The 18,283-nt window shown below is 49.5% G+C and overlaps 1 protein-coding gene across 4 annotated transcripts in view; it reads left to right on the forward strand.

Moving 5' to 3' along the window:
* The window catches only part of AHNAK (AHNAK nucleoprotein), a 38,506-nt gene extending 20,473 nt beyond the window's left edge, over nt 1-18,033 (forward strand). For all 4 annotated transcript variants that reach the window (XM_089914660.1, XM_089914658.1, XM_089914659.1 and 1 more), the window contains exon 5: nt 489-18,033. In XM_089914660.1, the coding sequence (XP_089770786.1) occupies nt 489-17,204 (16,716 nt within the window). In that variant the 3' untranslated portion in view covers nt 17,205-18,033. The remainder of the gene's footprint in view (nt 1-488) is intronic.
* The last annotated feature ends 250 nt before the right edge of the window (nt 18,034-18,283 follow it).

The following is an 18,283-nucleotide window of genomic DNA, read 5'->3' on the forward strand; positions in this document are numbered from 1 at the left end:
TTATTTAACAAATAATGAGTCCTCAAAGTGGAAATGTTAACCCCGGCACAACCAGGCTCAACAAATGCTTTCCGAAGGGTCCCTGGGAGGATTCCCCTCCAGATTAAACAAACAAGCCAGGCAGTTGAGAGGTGAGAGGTGAGAGCTGAAGGTCCAGTCAACACGGAGCTAGTCACCAGGAGGTGTCCATGAGACCTGCTGGGCCGATTCGAATCTAGAATTGATTGTAAATCCTTCTCCCGGACTCCACTGTCCAGGAGTCTACCTGTCCCCACTCCCCATGGCTTTTGCTTACCAGAGATTCCCCAAGTAATTGCTGTTTTCCTCCTGTGGTGTGGCTGTCAGCCCCTCTCTTCAGTCCCCTGTGCTGTGTCCCAGGAGGCTCCGTGGGCCTCCCTTATGGTCCCGGCTTCTTTGGGAAACAGGCAGGCGGCTGTCACTCATGCAGACTCTCTGCTGCAACCTGTGGGGGGCGTGTGTCTCTGCAGAGCGGGGATGACGAGGAGTACCAGCGCATCTACACCACGAAGATAAAGCCTCGGCTGAAGTCAGAGGACGGAGTGGAAGGGGAGCCTGGGGAGACCCAGAGCCGCACCATCACGGTGACTAGGAGGGTCACAGCCTACACTGTGGACGTGACAAGCCGCGAAGGAGCCAAGGACATCGACATCAGCAGCCCTGAGTTCAAGATCAAGATTCCACGGCACGAACTGACTGAAATCTCCACCGTGGATGTGGAGACCCAGCCTGGGAAGACAGTGATCAGACTGCCCTCGGGCTCGGGGGCACTGTCCCCCACCACAGGCTCCACTGTGGACATCCAAGCAGGGTCCATTTCCACTTCAGGAACGGAGCTCCAAGGTGCTGGCCACTCGAAGGTCCAGGTCACCGGGCCTGGGATAAAGGTGGGAAGCCCGGGTGTCAGTGTCAGCGCAAAGGGATTGGGCTTAGGTAGCAAAGGAGGGGTCCAAGTCCCAGGGGTGGACGTTCTGTCTTCTCTTGGGGGTGGGGCAGCAGAGTGGCAGGGCCCAGCTCTTGAGAGTGGCAATGATGGGAAAATTAAATTTCCCTCCATGAAGCTGCCAAAATTTGGTGTCTCAACAGGGCTTGAGGGTCAGGCCCCAGAGGCAGGGTTGAGTGTTTCTGCCCCTGAATTCTCTGTGGGGCACAAGGGTGGCAAGCCAGGCTTGACCATTGGCGGGAACATCCAGACCCCTCAGCTAGAAGTCAGTGGTCCCTCTGCCAGTATTAAGGGGCTTGAGGGGAAGCTGAAGGGCCCCCAGATCACTGGGCCATCCCTTGAGGGTGACCTGGGCCTGAAAGGTACCAAGCCACAGGGGAGTTCAAGGGTGGACATCTCTGTGCCCAAAATCGAGGGCAGCATCGCTGGCTCCAGGGTGGAAGTTCAAACTCCTAACATTGATATTCATGGGCCAGGGGGCAAACTGAATATGCCCAAGGTGAAGGCCCCCAAATTCTCTGTATCAGGTTCTAAGGGAGAGGGAGCTGACATTGATGTGACACTTCCTGGGGTCTCTGGGGATGTTGGCCTACCTGAGGTTGCTTCTGGGGGACTGGAAGGGAAGGTGAAAGATCCTAAAATCAAGACTCCTGAAATGATTGTTCAGACACCTAAAATCTCCATGCAGGATGTGGATCTGAGCCTCAGGTCCCCTAAACTGAAAAGAGACATTAAGGTTTCTGCTCCTGGGGTTCAAGGTGATGTTAAAGGCCCTCAAGTGGCAGTTAAAGGCGCCAAAGTGGACATAGAGACACCCAGCCTAGAGGGGACCGTGACTGGCCCCAAGTTTAGTGGTCCTTCTGGGAAAGAAGGAACCTGCAAGATCTCTATGGCAGACGTAGACTTAAATGTGGCCACACCAAGGGTGAAAGGGGGTGTGGATGTCATGCTTCCAAAAGTAGAGGGGAAAGTCAGTGTCCCTGAAGTTGATGTCAGAGGCCCCAAAGTGGATGTCAGTGCCCCAGATGTGGACATTCATGGTCCGGACTGGAACCTGAAAATGCCCAAGATGAAAATGCCCAAGTTCAGCACTCCAGGAGTTAAAGGGGAAGGGCCAGATGTAGATGTGAATCTCCCCAAAGGTGATGTCAGTATTTCAGGGCCCAAGGTCAGTGTGGAAGCCCCAGATGTCAACATAGGGGGCCTGGTGGGCAACCTTAAAGGCCCTGATGTTCAGCTGCCTGAAGTGAGTGTCAAGACACCAAAGATCACCATGCCTGATGTGGATTTGCATGTGAAAGGCCCAAAGGTAAAAGGAGAGTATGATGTAACAGCAACAAAACTTGAAGGAGAGATGAGAGGCCCCAAAGTGGACATTGATGCCCCTAATGTGGACGTTCATGGCCCAGACTGGCACCTGAAGATGCCCAAGATGAAAATGCCCAAGTTCACTGTGCCAGGGTTCAAAGCAGAGGGCCCTGAAGTGAATGTAAACCTGCCTGAGCCTGATGTGGACATTTCTGGGCCCAAGGTAGATGTCTGTGCTCCAGATGTGAGTATTGAGGGACCAGAGGGGAAATTGAAAGGACCCAAGTTTAAGATGCCTGAGATGAATATCAAAGCCCCGAAGATCTCCATACCAGATGTGGACTTACATTTGAAAGGCCCTAGTGTAAAAGGAGAATATGATGTCACAGTGCCGAAGGTTGAAGGTGAGATTAAAGTTCCTGATGTTGAACTTAAAAGTGCCAAACTGGACATTGATGCTCCAGATGTGGACATTCATGGCCCAGACTGGCACCTGAAGATGCCCAAAATGAAAATGCCCAAGTTCAGCATGCCCGGCCTCAAAGCAGAGGTCCCAGAAGTGGATGTGAACCTGCCCAAGACTGACATTGACATCGCTGGACCCAAGGTGGATGTTGAGCTTCCAGATGTGAATATTGAAGGACCTGAAGGAAAGCTGAAGGGTCCCAAGTTTAAGATGCCTGAGGTGAATATCAAGGCCCCCAAGATCTCCATGCCTGATGTAGATTTGCATATGAAAGGTCCCAAGGTAAAAGGGGAATATGATGTTACAGTGCCAAAGCTGGAAGGGGACCTGAAGGGGCCAAAGGTAGACATCAGTGCCCCAGATGTTGGAGTTCACAGTCCTGATTGGAACCTAAAGATGCCAAAGATGAAAATGCCCAGATTCACCAGGCCCAGCCTTAAAGGAGAGGGCCCAGAATTGGATGTGAATCTGCCCAAGGCTGATGTCGACATTTCTGCACACAAGGTAGATATTAGTGCTCCAGATCTGAGCCTTGAAGGACCAGAAGGGAAGTTGAAAGGCCCTAAGTTTAAGATGCCTGAGATGCACTTCAAAGCTCCCAAGATGACCCTGCCAGATGTTGACATGGATTTTAAAGGGCCCAAAATGAAAGGGAATCTAGATATGTCTGCACCAAAAATAGAAGGTGAGATGAGAGCTCCACATGGGGACATCAAAGGTCCCAAAGTAGATGTTAAAGCACCAGATGTGGAAGTTCAGGATGCAGACTGGAGTCTGAAAATGCCAAAGATGAAAATGCCTAAATTCAGCATGCCTGGCTTCAGAGGAGAGGGCCCAGATGTGGACGTGAACCTGCCCAAAGCTGACATAGATGCCTCCGGACCCAAGGTGGACATTGAAGCCCCAGATGTGAGCCTGGAGGGGCCAGAAGGGAAGCTTAAGGGTCCCAAGTTTAAGATGCCTGAGATGCACTTCAAGGCCCCCAAGATCTCCATGCCTGATGTGGACTTACACTTGAAAGGCCCCAAAGTCAAAGAGGATGTGGATGTGTCTGTGCCCAAGATAGAAGGTGAAATGAAAGTGCCAGATGTGGACATCAAAGGCCCCAGAGTGGATGTTGATGTCCCAGATGTGGACGTTCAAGGCCCCGACTGGCAGTTGAAGATGCCCAAGATGAAAATGCCCAAGTTCAGCATGCCTGGCTTCAAAGGAGAGGGCCCTGACGTGGACGTGAACCCACCCAAGGCTGACATTGATGTCTCAGGACCCAAGGTGGACATTGAAGCCCCAGATGTGAGCCTGGAGGGGCCAGAAGGAAAGCTTAAGGGTTCCAAGTTTAAGATGCCTGACATGCACTTCAAGGCCCCCAAGATCTCCATGCCTGATGTAGACTTACACTTGAAAGGCCCCAAAGTCAAAGGGGATGTGGATGTGTCTGTGCCCAAGACAGAAGGTGAAATGAAAGTGCCAGATGTGGACATCAAAGGCCCCAGAGTGGATGTTGATGTTCCAGATGTGTGCATTCAAGGCCCCGACTGGCATTTGAAGATGCCCAAGATGAAGATGCCCAAGTTCAGCATGCCTGGCTTCAGAGGAGAGGGCCCTGAAGTGGATGTGAACCTGCACGAGGCTGACATTGACATCTCAGGACCCAAGGTGGACATTGAAGCCCCAGATGTGAACCTTGAGGGGCCAGAAGGAAAGCTTAAGGGTTCCAAGTTTAAGATGCCTGAGATGCACTTCAAGGCCCCCAAGATCTCCATGCCTGATGTAGACTTACACTTGAAAGGCCCCAAAGTCAAAGGGGGTGTGGATGTGTCTGTGCCCAAGATAGAAGGTGAAATGAAAGTGCCAGATGTGGACATCAAAGGCCCCAGAGTGGATGTTGATGTCCCAGATGTGGATGTTCAAGGCCCCGACTGGCACCTGAAGATGCCCAAGATGAAAATGCCCAAATTCAGCATGCCTGGCTTCAAAGGAGAGGGCCCAGAAGTGGATGTGAACCTGCCTAAAGCTGACATTGACGTCTCTGCACCCAAAGTTGAGATTGAAGCCCCAGATGTGAGCCTTGAAGGTGCAGAAGGGAAGCTCAAGGGTCCTAAGTTTAAGATGCCTGAGATGCACTTCAAGCCTCCGAAGATCTCTATGCCAGACATTGATTTAAACCTCAAAAACCCCAAGGTGAAAGGTGATGTGGATGTTTCTCTGCCCAAAGTTGAAGGCGGTCTGAAAGGGCCAGAGGTTGACATCAAAGGTCCCAAAGTGGACATTGATGTCCCCGACATGGATGTTCATGGCCCAGACTGGCACCTGAAGATGCCCAAGATAAAAATGCCCAAGATCAGCATGCCTGGTTTCAAAGGAGAGGGGCCTGAAGTGGATGTGAACCTTCCTGAAGCTGACATTGATGTCTCAGGACCCAAGGTGGATGTTGAAGTTCCAAATGTGAATATTGAAGGTCCAGATGCAAAACTAAAAGGTCCTAAATTTAAGTTGCCAGAAATGAATATAAAGCCTCAGAAGATATCCATGCCTGATGTTAGCCTGCATTTGAAAGGCCATAAAATGAAAGGAGATTATGATGTTACGGTTCCAAAAGTAGAAGGAGAGATTAAAGCTCCTGACATTGACACCGAAGGTACAAAAGTAGACATTAATGCACCAGATTTGGGAGTTCATGGTCCAGACTGGCACCTGAAGATGCCCAAGATAAAAATGCCCAAGATCAGCATGGCTGGCTTCAAAGGAGAGGGCCCAGAAGTGGATGTGAACCTACCCAAGGCTGACATTGACGTCTCAGGACCCAAGGTGGACACTGATGTTCCAGATGTGAATATTGAAGGTCCAGAGGGGAAACTAAAGGGTCCCAAGTTCAAGATGCCAAGCATGCATATACAAACACACAAAATCTCTATGCCTGATGTTGGACTTAACCTGAAAGCCCCTAAACTGAAAACTGATGTAGATATTTCTCTTCCCAAAGTGGAAGGAGACTTGAAAGGTCCTGGAATTGACATAAAAGCCCCTAAAATGGATGTGGATGTTGGTGATATAGATGTTGAATGTCCAGAAGGAAAGCTTAAGGGTCCCAAGTTTAAGATGCCTGAGATGCACTTCAAAGCCCCCAAGATCTCCATGCCTGATGTGGACTTAAACTTGAAAGGCCCCAAAGTCAAGGGGGATGTGGATGTGTCTGGGCCCAAGATAGAAGGTGAAATGAAAGTGCCATATGTGGACATCAAAGGCCCCAAAGTGGACGTTGAGGTCCCAGATGTGGACGTTCAAGGCCCCGACTGGCACCTGAAGATGCCCAAGGTGAAAATGCCCAAGTTCAGCATGCCTGGCTTCAAAGGAGAGGGCCCCGATGTAGATGTGAATCTACCAAAGGCTGACATTAATGTTTCTGGCCCCAAAGTGGACATTGATACTCCTGATTTGGATATTGAGGGACCAGAAGGAAAATTAAAAGGATCTAAATTTAAGATGCCTAAGTTGAATATCAAAGCTCCCAAGATATCCATGCCAGATGTGGACTTGAATTTGAAGGGACCCAAACTGAAAGGAGAGATGGATGCTTCTGTGCCAGAACTAGAAGGTGATCTCAAAGGTCCGCAAGTTGATATCAAAGGTCCTAGTGTGGATGTGGAGGTGCCTGACGTTGATCTGGAAGGTCCTGATGCAAAGTTGAAAGGCCCTAAGCTTAAGATGCCTGAGATGCACTTCAAGGCCCCCAAGATCTCCATGCCTGATGTAGACTTACACTTGAAAGGCCCCAAAATCAAAGGGGATGTGGATGTGTCTGTGCCAAAATGGGAGGGAGATTTGAAAGGTCCCTGTGTGGATGTGGAGGTTCCTGATGTTGATCAAGAATGTCCTGATGCAAAGTTGAAAGGACCTAAGTTTAAGATGCCTGAGATACACTTCAAGGCCCCCAAGATCTCCATGCCAGATGTGGACTTACACTTGAAAGGCCCCAAAGTCAAAGGGGATGTGGATGTGTCGGTGCCCAAGATAGAAGGTGAAATGAAAGTGCCCAATGTGGACATCAAAGGCGCCGAATTGGACGTTGATGTCCCAGATGTGGACGTCCAGGGCCCAGACTGGCACCTGAAGATGCCCAAGATGAAAATGCCTAAATTCAGCATGCCTGGCTTCAAAGGCCAAGGCCCAGATGTGGATGTGAACCTGCCCAAGGCTGACATTGATGTCTCAGGACCCAAGGTGGACACTGAAACCCCAGATGTGAGCCTGGAGGGGCCAGAAGGAAAGCTTAAGGGTCCCAAGTTTAAGATGCCTGAGATGCACTTCAAGGCCCCCAAGATCTCCATGCCTGATGTGGACTTACACTTGAAAGGCCCCAAAGTCAAAGGGGATGTGGATGTGTCGGTGCCCAAGATAGAAGGTGAAATGAAAGTGCCCGATGTGGACATCAAAGGCCCCAAAGTGGACGTTGATCACCCAGATGTGGATGTTCAAGGCCCCGACTGGCACCTGAAGATGCCCAAGATGAAAATGCCCAAATTCAGCACGCCTGGCTTCAGAGGAGAGGGCCCAGAAGTGGATGTGAACCTGCCCAAAGCTGACATAGACATCTCAGGACCCAAGATGGACATTGAAACCCCAGATGTGAGCCTGGAAGGGCCAGAAGGAAAGCTTAAGGGTCCCAAGTTTAAGATGCCTGACATGCACTTCAAGGCCCCCAAGATCTCCATGCCTGATGTAGACTTACACTTGAAGGGCCCCAAAGTCAAAGGGGATGTGGATGTGTCTGTGCCCAAGAGAGAAGGTGAAATGAACGTGCCAGGTGTGGACATCAAAGGCCCCAGAGTGGATGTTGATGTCCCAGATGTGGATGTTCAAGGCCCTGATTGGCACCTGAAGATGCCCAAGGTGAAAATGCCCAAGTTCAGCATGCCTGGGTTCAAAGGAGAAGGCCCGGAAGTGGATGTGAACCTGCCTAAAGCTGACATTGACGTCTCAGGACCCAAGGTGGACATTGAAGGCCCTGATGTTAATATTGAAGGACCAGAGGGAAAGTTGAAAGGTCCTAAGTTCAAGATGCCTGAGATGAACATCAAAGCCCCCAAGATCTCCATGCCTGACTTTGATTTGCACCTGAAAGGTCCTAAGGTGAAAGGAGATGTGGATGTTTCTGTGCCTAAGGTGGAAGGTGACCTCAAGGGCCGCGAAGTTGACGTCAAAGGCCCCAAAGTGGACATTGATGTTCCAGATGTGGACGTTCACGGCCCGGACTGGCACCCGAAGATGCCCAAGATAAAAATGCCCAAGATCAGCATGCCTGGCTTCAAAGGAGAGGGCCCAGAAGTGGATGTGAACCTGCCCAAGGCCAACATTGATGTGTCAGGACCCAAAGTGGACATTGAAGGCCCTGATGTTAACATTGAAGGACCAGAAGAAAAGTGGAAAAGTCCAAAGTTTAAAATGCCTGAAATGCATTTTAAGACTCCAAAGATACCCATGCCAGATATTGATCTTAATCTAACAGGTCCAAAGATGAAAGGAGATGTGGATATCACATGCCCCAAGGTAGAGGGAGATTTTAAAGGACCTGAAGTTGACCTCAAAGGCCCCAAAGTGGACATTGATGTCCCTGATGTGGATGTTCAAGGCCCAGACTGGCACCTAAAGATGCCTAAGATGAAAATGCCCAAGTTCAGCATGCCTGGCTTCAAAGGAGAGGGCCCCGAAGTGGATGTGAACCTGCCCAAGGCTGACATTGATGTGTCAGGACCCAAAGTGGACATTGAAGGCCCTGATGTTAACATTGAAGGGCCAGAAGGAAAGTTGAAAGGTCCTAAGTTCAAGATGCCTGAGATGAACATCAAAGCCCCCAAGATCTCCATGCCTGACTTTGATTTATACCTGAAAGGTCCTAAGGTGAAAGGAGATGTGGATGTTTCTGTGCCTAAGGTGGAAGGTGACCTCAAGGGCCCCGAAGTTGACGTCAAAGGCCCCAAAGTGGACATTGATGTCCCTGATGTGGATGTTCAAGGCCCAGACTGGCACCTGAAGATGCCTAAGATGAAAATGCCCAAGTTCACCATGCCTGGCTTCAAAGGAGAAGGCCCAGAAGTGGATGTGAATCTGCCCAAAGCTGACATTGATGTGTCAGGACCCAAGGTGGACATTGAAGGCCCTGATGTTAATATTGAAGGACCAGAGGGAAAGTTGAAAGGTCCTAAGTTCAAGATGCCAGAGATGAACATCAAAGCCCCCAAGATCTCCATGCCTGACATTGATTTTAATCTGAAGGGCCCCAAAGTGAAGGGTGATGTGGATGTGTCTTTAACAAAAGTGGAAGGTGAGCTTAAAGTTCCTGAAGTTGACATGAAAGGCCCCAAAGTGGACATTGATGCTCCAGATGTGGACGTTCATGGCCCAGACTGGCACCTGAAGATGCCCAAGATAAAAATGCCCAAGATCAGCATGCCTGGCTTCAGAGGAGAGGGCCCAGAAGTGGATGTGAACCTGCCCAAGGCTGACATAGATGTCTCAGGACCCAAGGTGGACATTGATGCCCCAGATGTGAATATTGAAGGTCCAGATGTGAAACTGAAGGGTCCCAAGTTCAAGATGCCAGAGATGAATATCAAAACTCCTAAGATATCGATGCCAGATTTGGACCTTAATCTTAAAGACCCTAAAATGAAAGGAGAGGTAGATATTTCACTTCCAAATGTAGAAGGTGATTTGAAAGGACCTTCTCTTGACATCAAAGGCCCGAAGATAGATGTAGATGCACCAGATATTGACATTCACGGCCCAGAAGGCAAATTAAAAGCTCCAAAGCTGAAGATGCCTGATATGCATGTAAACATGCCCAAGATCTCCATGCCAGAAATTGACCTGAATTTGAAAGGCTCAAAACTTAAGGGAGATGTTGATGTTTCTGGACCCAAATTGGAAGGTGACATTAAAGCTCCCAAGTTAGATGTAAAGGGCCCAGAAGTGGACATTTCTGGTCCTAAGCTCAATATTGAAGGCAAGTCAAAGAAATCTCGTTTTAAGCTTCCCAAATTTAATTTTTCAGGCTCCAAAGTTCAGACACCTGAGGTAGATGTCAAAGTCAAAAAGCCAGATATTGATGTAACAGGTCCAAAAGTTGACATTAATGCTCCCGATATTGAGGTCCAAGGAAAAGTGAAAGGATCCAAGTTCAAAATGCCTTTCTTGAGTATTTCGTCTCCTAAAGTGTCTATGCCTGATGTGGAGTTAAACCTGAAAGGTCCTAAAGTCAAAGGAGACTTAGATGTTGCAGGTCCTAATTTAGAAGGTGATTTTAAAGGACCCAAAGTGGACATTAAGGCACCAGAAGTTCATCTTGATGCACCTGATGTGGATGTTCATGGTCCAGACTGGAATTTGAAAATGCCCAAGATGAAAATGCCCAAGTTCAGTGTGCCCGGCTTAAAAGCAGAAGGGCCAGATATGGCTGTGGATCTGCCAAAAGGAGATATCAACATAGAGGGTCCCAGAATGGACATTGAGGGCCCAGAAATCAATGTGGAAGGTCTAGAGGGAGGCTTAAAAGGTCCCAAATTCAAGATGCCTGATACGAATATCAAAGCTCCCAAGGTCTCCATGCCTGATGTGGACTTACACTTGAAAGGCCCCAAAGTCAAAGGGGATGTGGGTGTGTCTGTGCCCAAGATAGAAGGTGAAATGAACGTGCCAGGTGTGGACATCAGAGGGCCCAAAGTGGACGTTGATGTCCCAGATGTGGATGTTCAAGGCCCTGACTGGCACCTGAAGATGCCCAAGGTGAAAATGCCCAAGTTCAGCATGCCTGGCTTCAAAGGAGAGGGCCCCGAAGTGGATGTGAACCTGCCCAAAGCTGACATTGGTATTTCTGGCCCCAAAGTGGGCATTGATGCCCCAGATGTGAATATTGAAGGTCCAGATGTGAAACTGAAGGGCCCCAAATTCAAGATGCCAGAGATGAATATCAAAGCTCCCAAAATGTCCATGCCTGACCTTGACTTTAACCTGAAGGGCCCCAAACTAAAGGGTGATGTGGATGTGTCTTTGCCAAAAGTGGAAGGTGACCTCAAGGCCCCTGAGGTGGACATCAAGGGCCCCAAAGTGGACATTGAAACTCCTGATATTAACATTGAAGGCCCAGAGGGGAAATTGAAGGGGCCCAAATTCAAGATGCCAGAGATGCACCTGAAGGCACCCAAGATCTCCATGCCTAACATTGATTTAAACCTGAAGGGGCCCAAGGTGAAGGATGATATAGATGTTACCCTTCCCAAGACTGAAGAAGATCTGAAAGGCCCTGAGATCGACATCAAAGGTCCCAAAGTGGACATTGATGCTCCAGGTGTGGATGTTCAAGGCCCAGACTGGCACCTGAAGATGCCCAAGATAAAAATGCCCAAGATCAGCATGCCCGGCTTCAAAGGAGAGGGGCCAGAAGTGGATGTGAACCTACCCAAGACCAACATTGACATGTCAGGACCCAAGGTGGACATTGAAGGCCCTGATGTTAACATTGAAGGACCTGAGGGAAAGTTGAAAGGTCCTAAGTTCAAGATGCCAGAGATGAACATCAAAGCCCCCAAGATCTCCATGCCTGACTTTGATTTGCACCTGAAAGGTCCTAAGGTGAAAGGAGATCTGGATGTTTCTCTGCCTAAGGTGGAAGGTGACCTAAACGCCCCTGACGTTGACCTCAAAGGCCCCAAAGTGGATATTGATGCCCCAGATGTGGACATGCATGGCCCAGACTGGCACCCGAAGATGCCCAAGATAAAAATGCCCAAGATCAGCATGCCTGGCTTCAAAGGAGAGGGCCCAGAAGTGGATGTGAACCTGCCCAAGGCTGACGTTGATGTCTCAGGACCCAAGGTGGATGTTGATATTCCAGATATGGATATTGAAGGTCCAGATGTGAAACTGAAGGGCCCCAAGTTCAAGATGCCTGAGATGAACATCAAAGCCCCCAAGATCTCCATGCCTGACTTTGATTTGCACCTGAAAGGTCCTAAGGTGAAAGGAGATGTGGATGTTTCTGTGCCTAAGGTGGAAGGTGACCTAAAGGCCCCTGAAGTTGACATCAGAGGTCCCAAAGTGGACATTGATGTTCCAGATGTGGACGTTCACAGCCCAGACTGGCACCTGAAGATGCCCAAGATAAAAATGCCCAAGATCAGCATGCCCAGCTTCAAGGGAGAGGGGCCTGAAGTGGATGTGAACCTGCCCAAGGCCGACATTGATGTCTCAGGACCCAAGGTGGACATAGACACTCCTGACATTGATGTTCATGGTCCAGAAGGGAGACTGAAGGGCCCCAAGTTTAAAATGCCTGACCTGCACCTTAAGGCACCCAAGATCTCCATGCCTAACGTTGACCTGAATCTGGAGGGCCCCAACGTAAAGGGTGATGTGGGTGTTACTCTGCCCAAAGTTGAAGGTGACTTCAAGGGCCCTGAAGTTGATGTCAAAGGTCCCAAAGTGGACATCGATGTCCCAGATGTGGATGTGCATGGCCCAGACTGGCACCTGAGGATGCCTAAGGTGAAAATGCCCAAGATCAGCATGCCCGGCTTCAAAGGAGAGGGCCCAGAAGTGGATGTGAACCTGCCTAAAGCTGACATTGATGTCTCAGGACCCAAGGTTGACATTGATGTTCCAGACGTGAATACAGAAGGTCCAGATGCAAAACTGAAGGGCCCCAAGTTCAAGATGCCAGAGGTGAACATCAAAGCTCCTAAGATCTCCATGCCTGGCATTGACTTAAACCTGAAAGGACCCAAAGTAAAGGGAGATGTGGATGTTTCTCCGCCTAAGGTGGAAGGTGACCTCAAGGGCCCCGAAGTTGACGTCAAGGGCCCCAAAGTGGACATTGATGTTCCAGATGTGGACGTTCATGGCCCAGACTGGCATCTGAAGATGCCTAAGGTGAAAATGCCCAAGTTCAGCATGCCCGGCTTCAAAGGAGAGGGCCCTGAAGTGGATGTGAACCTGCCTAAGGCTGACATTGACGTCTCAGGACCCAAGGTGGACGTTGATGTTCCAGATGTAAATATTGAAGGTCCAGATGCAAAACTGAAGGGCCCTAAATTCAAGATGCCGGAGGTGAACATAAAAGCCCCTAAAATCTCCATGCCTGACCTTGACTTTAACCTGAAGGGCCCCCAAATGAAGGGTGATGTTGATATCTCTCTGCCCAAAGTTGAGGGTGATCTCAAGTCCCCTGAGGTGGACATCAAGAGCCCCAAACTGGACACTGACACTCCTGATATCAATATTGAAGGTCCAGATGGAAAACTGAAGGGGCCTAAATTTAAGATGCCAGAGATGAACATTAAAGCCCCCAAGATCTCCATGCCTGACTTTGACTTAAGTCTGAAAGGGCCAAAGGTAAAGGGGGATGTGGACTTTTCACTGCCTAAGGTAGAAGGTGATCTGAAAGGGCCAGAGGTGGACTTTGAAGGTCCTGAAGGGAAACTCAAAGGACCCAAACTTAAGATGCCTGATGTCCATTTTAAAACCCCACAAATCTCCATGAGTGACATTGATTTGAACTTGAAAGAACCTAAGATAAAAGGAGATTTGGACACTTCCATCCCTAAACTGGAAGGAGATCTGAAAGGCCCCAAAATAGATGTTAAAGGCCCTAAGCTGGACATAGACACTCCTGATTTTGACATTAATGGTCCAGAAGGGAAACTGAAGGGCCCCAAGTTTAAAATGCCTGACCTGCATCTCAAGGCGCCCAGGATCGGTGTGCCTGGCTTCAAAGGAGAGGGCCCTGAAGTGGATGTGACCCTGCCCAAGGCTGACATTGACGTCTCAGGACCCAAGGTGGACATTGATGTTCCAGATGTGGATATTGAAGGTCCAGATGCGAAACTGAAGGGCCCCAAGTTCAAGATGCCAGAGGTGAACATCAAAGCCCCTAAGATCTCCATGCCTGGCATTGACTTTAACCTGAAAGGACCCAAAGTAAAGGGAGATGTGGATGTTTCTCTGCCTAAGATGGAAGGTGACCTCAAGGGCCCCGAAGTTGACGTCAAGGGCCCCAAAGTGGACATTGATGTTCCAGATGTGGACGTTCATGGCCCAGACTGGCATCTGAAGATGCCTAAGGTGAAAATGCCCAAGTTCAGCATGCCCGGCTTCAAAGGAGAGGGCCCCGAAGTGGATGTGAACCTGCCTAAGGCTGACATTGACGTCTCAGGACCCAAGGTGGACGTTGATGTTCCAGATGTGAATATTGAAGGTCCAGATGCGAAACTGAAAGGCCCCAAGTTCAAGATGACGGAGATAAATATCAAAGCTCCCAAAATCTCCATGCCTGATGTCGACCTGGATTTGAAAGGATCCACAGGCAAAGGAGATTTCGATGTGTCTGTCCCTAAGATTGAAGGGACTTTCAAAGGCCCAAAAGTAGACCTTAAAGGTCCAGGTCTGGATCTTGAAGGCCCTGATGCCAAACTCAGTGGCCCACATTTGAAGATGCCCTCACTAGATATATCTGCCCCTAAAGTAACTGCACCTGATACTGATTTGCATCTCAAGGCACCCAAAATTGGAGTTTCTGGTCCCAAATTAGAAGGCGGTGAACTGGACCTCAAGGGACCCAAAGTTGATTTCGAAGCTCCAAGCTTAGATGTACACGTGGAGAGCCCAGATATTAACACTGAGGGGCCAGATGTGAAAATTCCCAAATTTAAGAAACCCAAGTTTGGGTTTGGGGCAAAAAGCCCCAAAGCTGACTTCAAATCACCTTCCCTTGATGTGACAGTTCCTGAGGCAGAGCTGAATGTTGAGGCTCCTGAAATTAGTGTTGGTGGCAAGGGCAAGAAAAGTAAGTTTAAAATGCCTAAAATTCACATGAGTGGTCCTAAAATTAAGGCCAAAAAACAAGGATTTGATTTGAATGCTCCTGGGGGTGAGATTGATGCCAGCCTCAAGTCTCCTGATGTAGATGTCAACGTTGCAGGGCCGGATGCCTCACTTAAAGTCGACGTGAAATCTCCCAAGACCAAGAAACCTATGTTTGGAAAAATGTACTTTCCAGATGTAGAATTTGACATTAAGTCACCTAAATTTAAAGCTGAAGCTTCCCTCCCTGGCCCCAAAATGGGGGGTGAAATCCAGGCACCTGACCTGGATATTTCCTCACCAGAGATTAATGTGGAAGGTCCTGACATCAAGCTGAAGGCTCCCAAGTTCAAGGTGCCAGGTGTGGATGTCTCAGGGCCAAAAATAGAGGGCGACTTGAAAGGCCCCAGGGTGCAGGCAAACTTGGATGCATCTGACATCAACATTGAAGGCCCAGATGCTAAAGTCAAAGCACCGTCATTCAGCATTTCTGCCCCTCAAGTCTCCATCCCTGATGTGAATGTTAACTTGAAAGGACCAAAGATAAAGGGTGATGTCCCCAGTGTGGGACTGGAAGGACCAGATGTAGATCTGCAAGGTCCAGAATCGAAAATTAAGTTCCCCAAGTTTTCGATGCCCAAGATCGGCGTCCCTGGTGTGAAGATGGAGGGTGAGGGAGCTGAGGTCCAGCTGCCCTCTCTAGAAGGAGGCTTGAGCGCACCAGATGTTAAGCTTGAAGGGCCCGATGTGTCTCTGAAAGGGCCAAAAATAGACTTGCCTTCAGTGAACCTCTCTGCGCCAAAAGTCTCTGGACCTGACCTTGACCTGAACTTGAAAGGACCAAGTTTGAAGGGAGGCCTGGATGTATCTGTTCCCAGCATGAAGGTGCACGCTCCTGGGCTTGACCTCAGAGGTGTCGGTGGAAAGGTGGAGGTGGAAGGTGATGGTGTGAAAGTGCCTGGAATTGATGCCACAGCAATGCTTGATGTCGGTGCGCCAGATGTGACCCTGAAGGGACCAAGCCTGCAGGGAGACCTGGCTGTCTCTGGTGACATCAAGTGTCCTGAAGTATCAGTAGGTGCTCCTGACCTAAGCTTGGAGGCACCTGAAGGTGGTATCAAACTTCCTAAGATGAAGCTGCCCCAGTTTGGCATCTCCGCTCCAGGGTCCGACTTGGACATCGGCGTCAAGGGGCCACAAGCCGCTGGAGAACTAAAGGGGCCCGGGATAGATTTGAACCTCAGAGGCCTGAACCTGAAAGGGCCTCAGATCTCTGGCCCTCAAATCTCAGCACCAGATGTGGACTTGAACTTGGAAGGACCAAAAGCAAAAGGCAGCCTCGGGGCCAGTGGTGACATGAAAGGCCCCACGGTTGGAGGAGGTCTTCCGGGCATCAGTGTTCAAGGCCTAGAAGGAAACCTCCAGACGCCTGGCATTAAGTCATCCAGATGTGAGGTGGAGCCGCCAGGTGTGAATGTGAAACTCCCAACTGGGCATATTTCTGGTCCTGAAATCAAAGGTGATCTGAAAGGTTCAGGAATAGGTTTCCACGGGGCCTTTCCTGACATTGGCATGAAAGGGCCTTCCTTTAACGTGGCATCTCCTGAGTCAGATTTTGGTGTCAGCTTGAAAGGCCCGAAAATCAAAGGAGGCATGGATGTTTCAGGGGGTGTCAGTGCCCCAGATATCAGCCTGGGTGAGGGGCATGTGAGCGTCAAAGGTTCCGGGGGGGAGTGGAAAGGACCCCAGGTCTCCTCTGCTCTCAACGTGGATGCACCTAAGCTTGCCGGAGGACTTCATTTCTCAGGACCAAAGATAGAAGGAGGTGTCAAAGGAGACCAGATTGGACTTCAGGGTCCTGGGCTGAGCGTGTCTGGGCCTCAAGGTCACTTGGAAAGCGGATCTGGAAGAGTAACATTCCCCAAGATGAAGATCCCCAAGTTCACCTTCTCTGGCCGTGAGCTGGTTGGCAGAGAAGTAGGGGTGGATATTAACTTCCCTAAAGCGGAGGCCAGTGTCCAGTCTGGTGCCGGAGAGGGCGAGTGGGAAGAGTCTGATGTAAAACTTAAAAAGTCCAAAATCAAAATGCCCAAGTTCAACTTTTCCAAACCTAAAGGGAAACCTGGTGTCACCGGCTCACCGGAAGCATCCATTTCAGGGTCCAAAGGTGACCTGAAGAGCTCCAAGACCAGCCTAGGCTCTCTGGAAGGAGAGGCAGAAGTCGAAACGTCTTCGCCCAAAGGCAAATTCTCCTTATTCAAAAGCAAGAAGCCACAGCACCGCTCAAATTCCTTCAGTGAAGAAAGGGAGCATTCTGCATCTTCTACCCCTCCGGGAACTTTGGAGTTCGAAGGTGGGGAAGTGTTGCTGGAAGGCGGGAAAGTCAAAGGGAAACATGGGAAGCTGAAATTTGGTACCTTTGGTGGATTGGGGTCAAAGAGCAAAGGTCATTATGAGGTGACTGGGAGTGATGATGAGGCAGGCAAGTTACAGGGGAGTGGAGTGTCCTTGGCCTCTAAGAAGTCCCGACTGACATCTTCTAGCAGTGACAGTGGGACTAAAGTTGGCATGCAGCTTCCCGAGGTGGAGCTGACAGTTTCCACAAAGAAAGAGTAGCAGGCCTCTGTGTGTGTGTACATATATGTATAAAAATACATCAGCCTTGGGTGAGTTTGTATATAAACTCCAAAGAGAAACACGCTGACAGCCTCAGCAGTAACGCAAACACCTGGCCTCTGGCAGGGGCGAGTGCTGAAAAGACAAGCGCCTTTAGGCTCCTCCTGGAGCTTTACAGATAGGTAAAGAGTTCTCAGTTCTTCGCCCAGCCCGTGTGCAAAGTCAACAGTATTTGCCTTAAGATTTCAGGTTTTTGTTTTTGCATCGAACGCTGAGAGCTCCTGTTTACTAAGCAAGCTTTTGTGTTTATTATCCTCATTTTTACTGAACATTGTTAGCGTTGGGGTCATGGAAACCCACTTCTTCATTGTAATGACTTTTGGGGCTTATGTTAGTCAGGGTGGGGGGTGGAGAAGGCAGTAGAGGGGGGCCAGACCTTCACTTCTCCTGCCGTCGGATCTACTCAAACAGGAAACACCCAAAGATGGCTGAGAGGAGCTGCCAGGCAGGGCATGTGGGTGTTTCTAGAACTCTTTAGCGTTGCTTTTTCTTCCGCAGGGGTGGCGGTCCCAGCCCGTTTGGTGCTCATGATGAGAGGGAATTTAGAATCTGTTTGCAAATTAGCCAACCCACCAACGGCACGAGGGCCTTCCATTCTGTGTGTTGTAAGAGAAATGTTTTCTTTGTGATCGCCACGTTCCTGATATTAATTCTGATTTCTTTTAACAAATGTTATCGTGATTAAGGAAATTTCCAGCACTTTAATGGCAAATTAATTGAGAATGTAAGAAAATTGATGCTGTCAAGGGCAAATAAAGCTGTTTATTAACCCGGATGTCCTGTGCCTTTTATATTCTGTAATGGGAGGATGAGGCCTAGGGAGGCTGCACACCCAGCCCTGACAGGTCAGACTGGGTCCACTCAGTGGCATTGCTAGTTGCATTAGTGGGTGATGGGAGGGATTCTTTGCTTCTCGATTCTCATGGTGAGGCTGGTTGCTGAGAAATCAAGAGAGGCTGGGCACGCTGGCAGCCCGAGCCCCAGGACCTGCCCACCAATTTGGCATCCTCAGATAGGAG

The sequence above is a fragment of the Delphinapterus leucas genome, chromosome 7 (genome assembly GCF_059928025.1).
Source record: "Delphinapterus leucas isolate spDelLeu-1000000601 "Yukka" chromosome 7, BTC_Dleu_Yukka2, whole genome shotgun sequence".
Taxonomy (NCBI): Eukaryota; Metazoa; Chordata; class Mammalia; order Artiodactyla; family Monodontidae; genus Delphinapterus; species Delphinapterus leucas.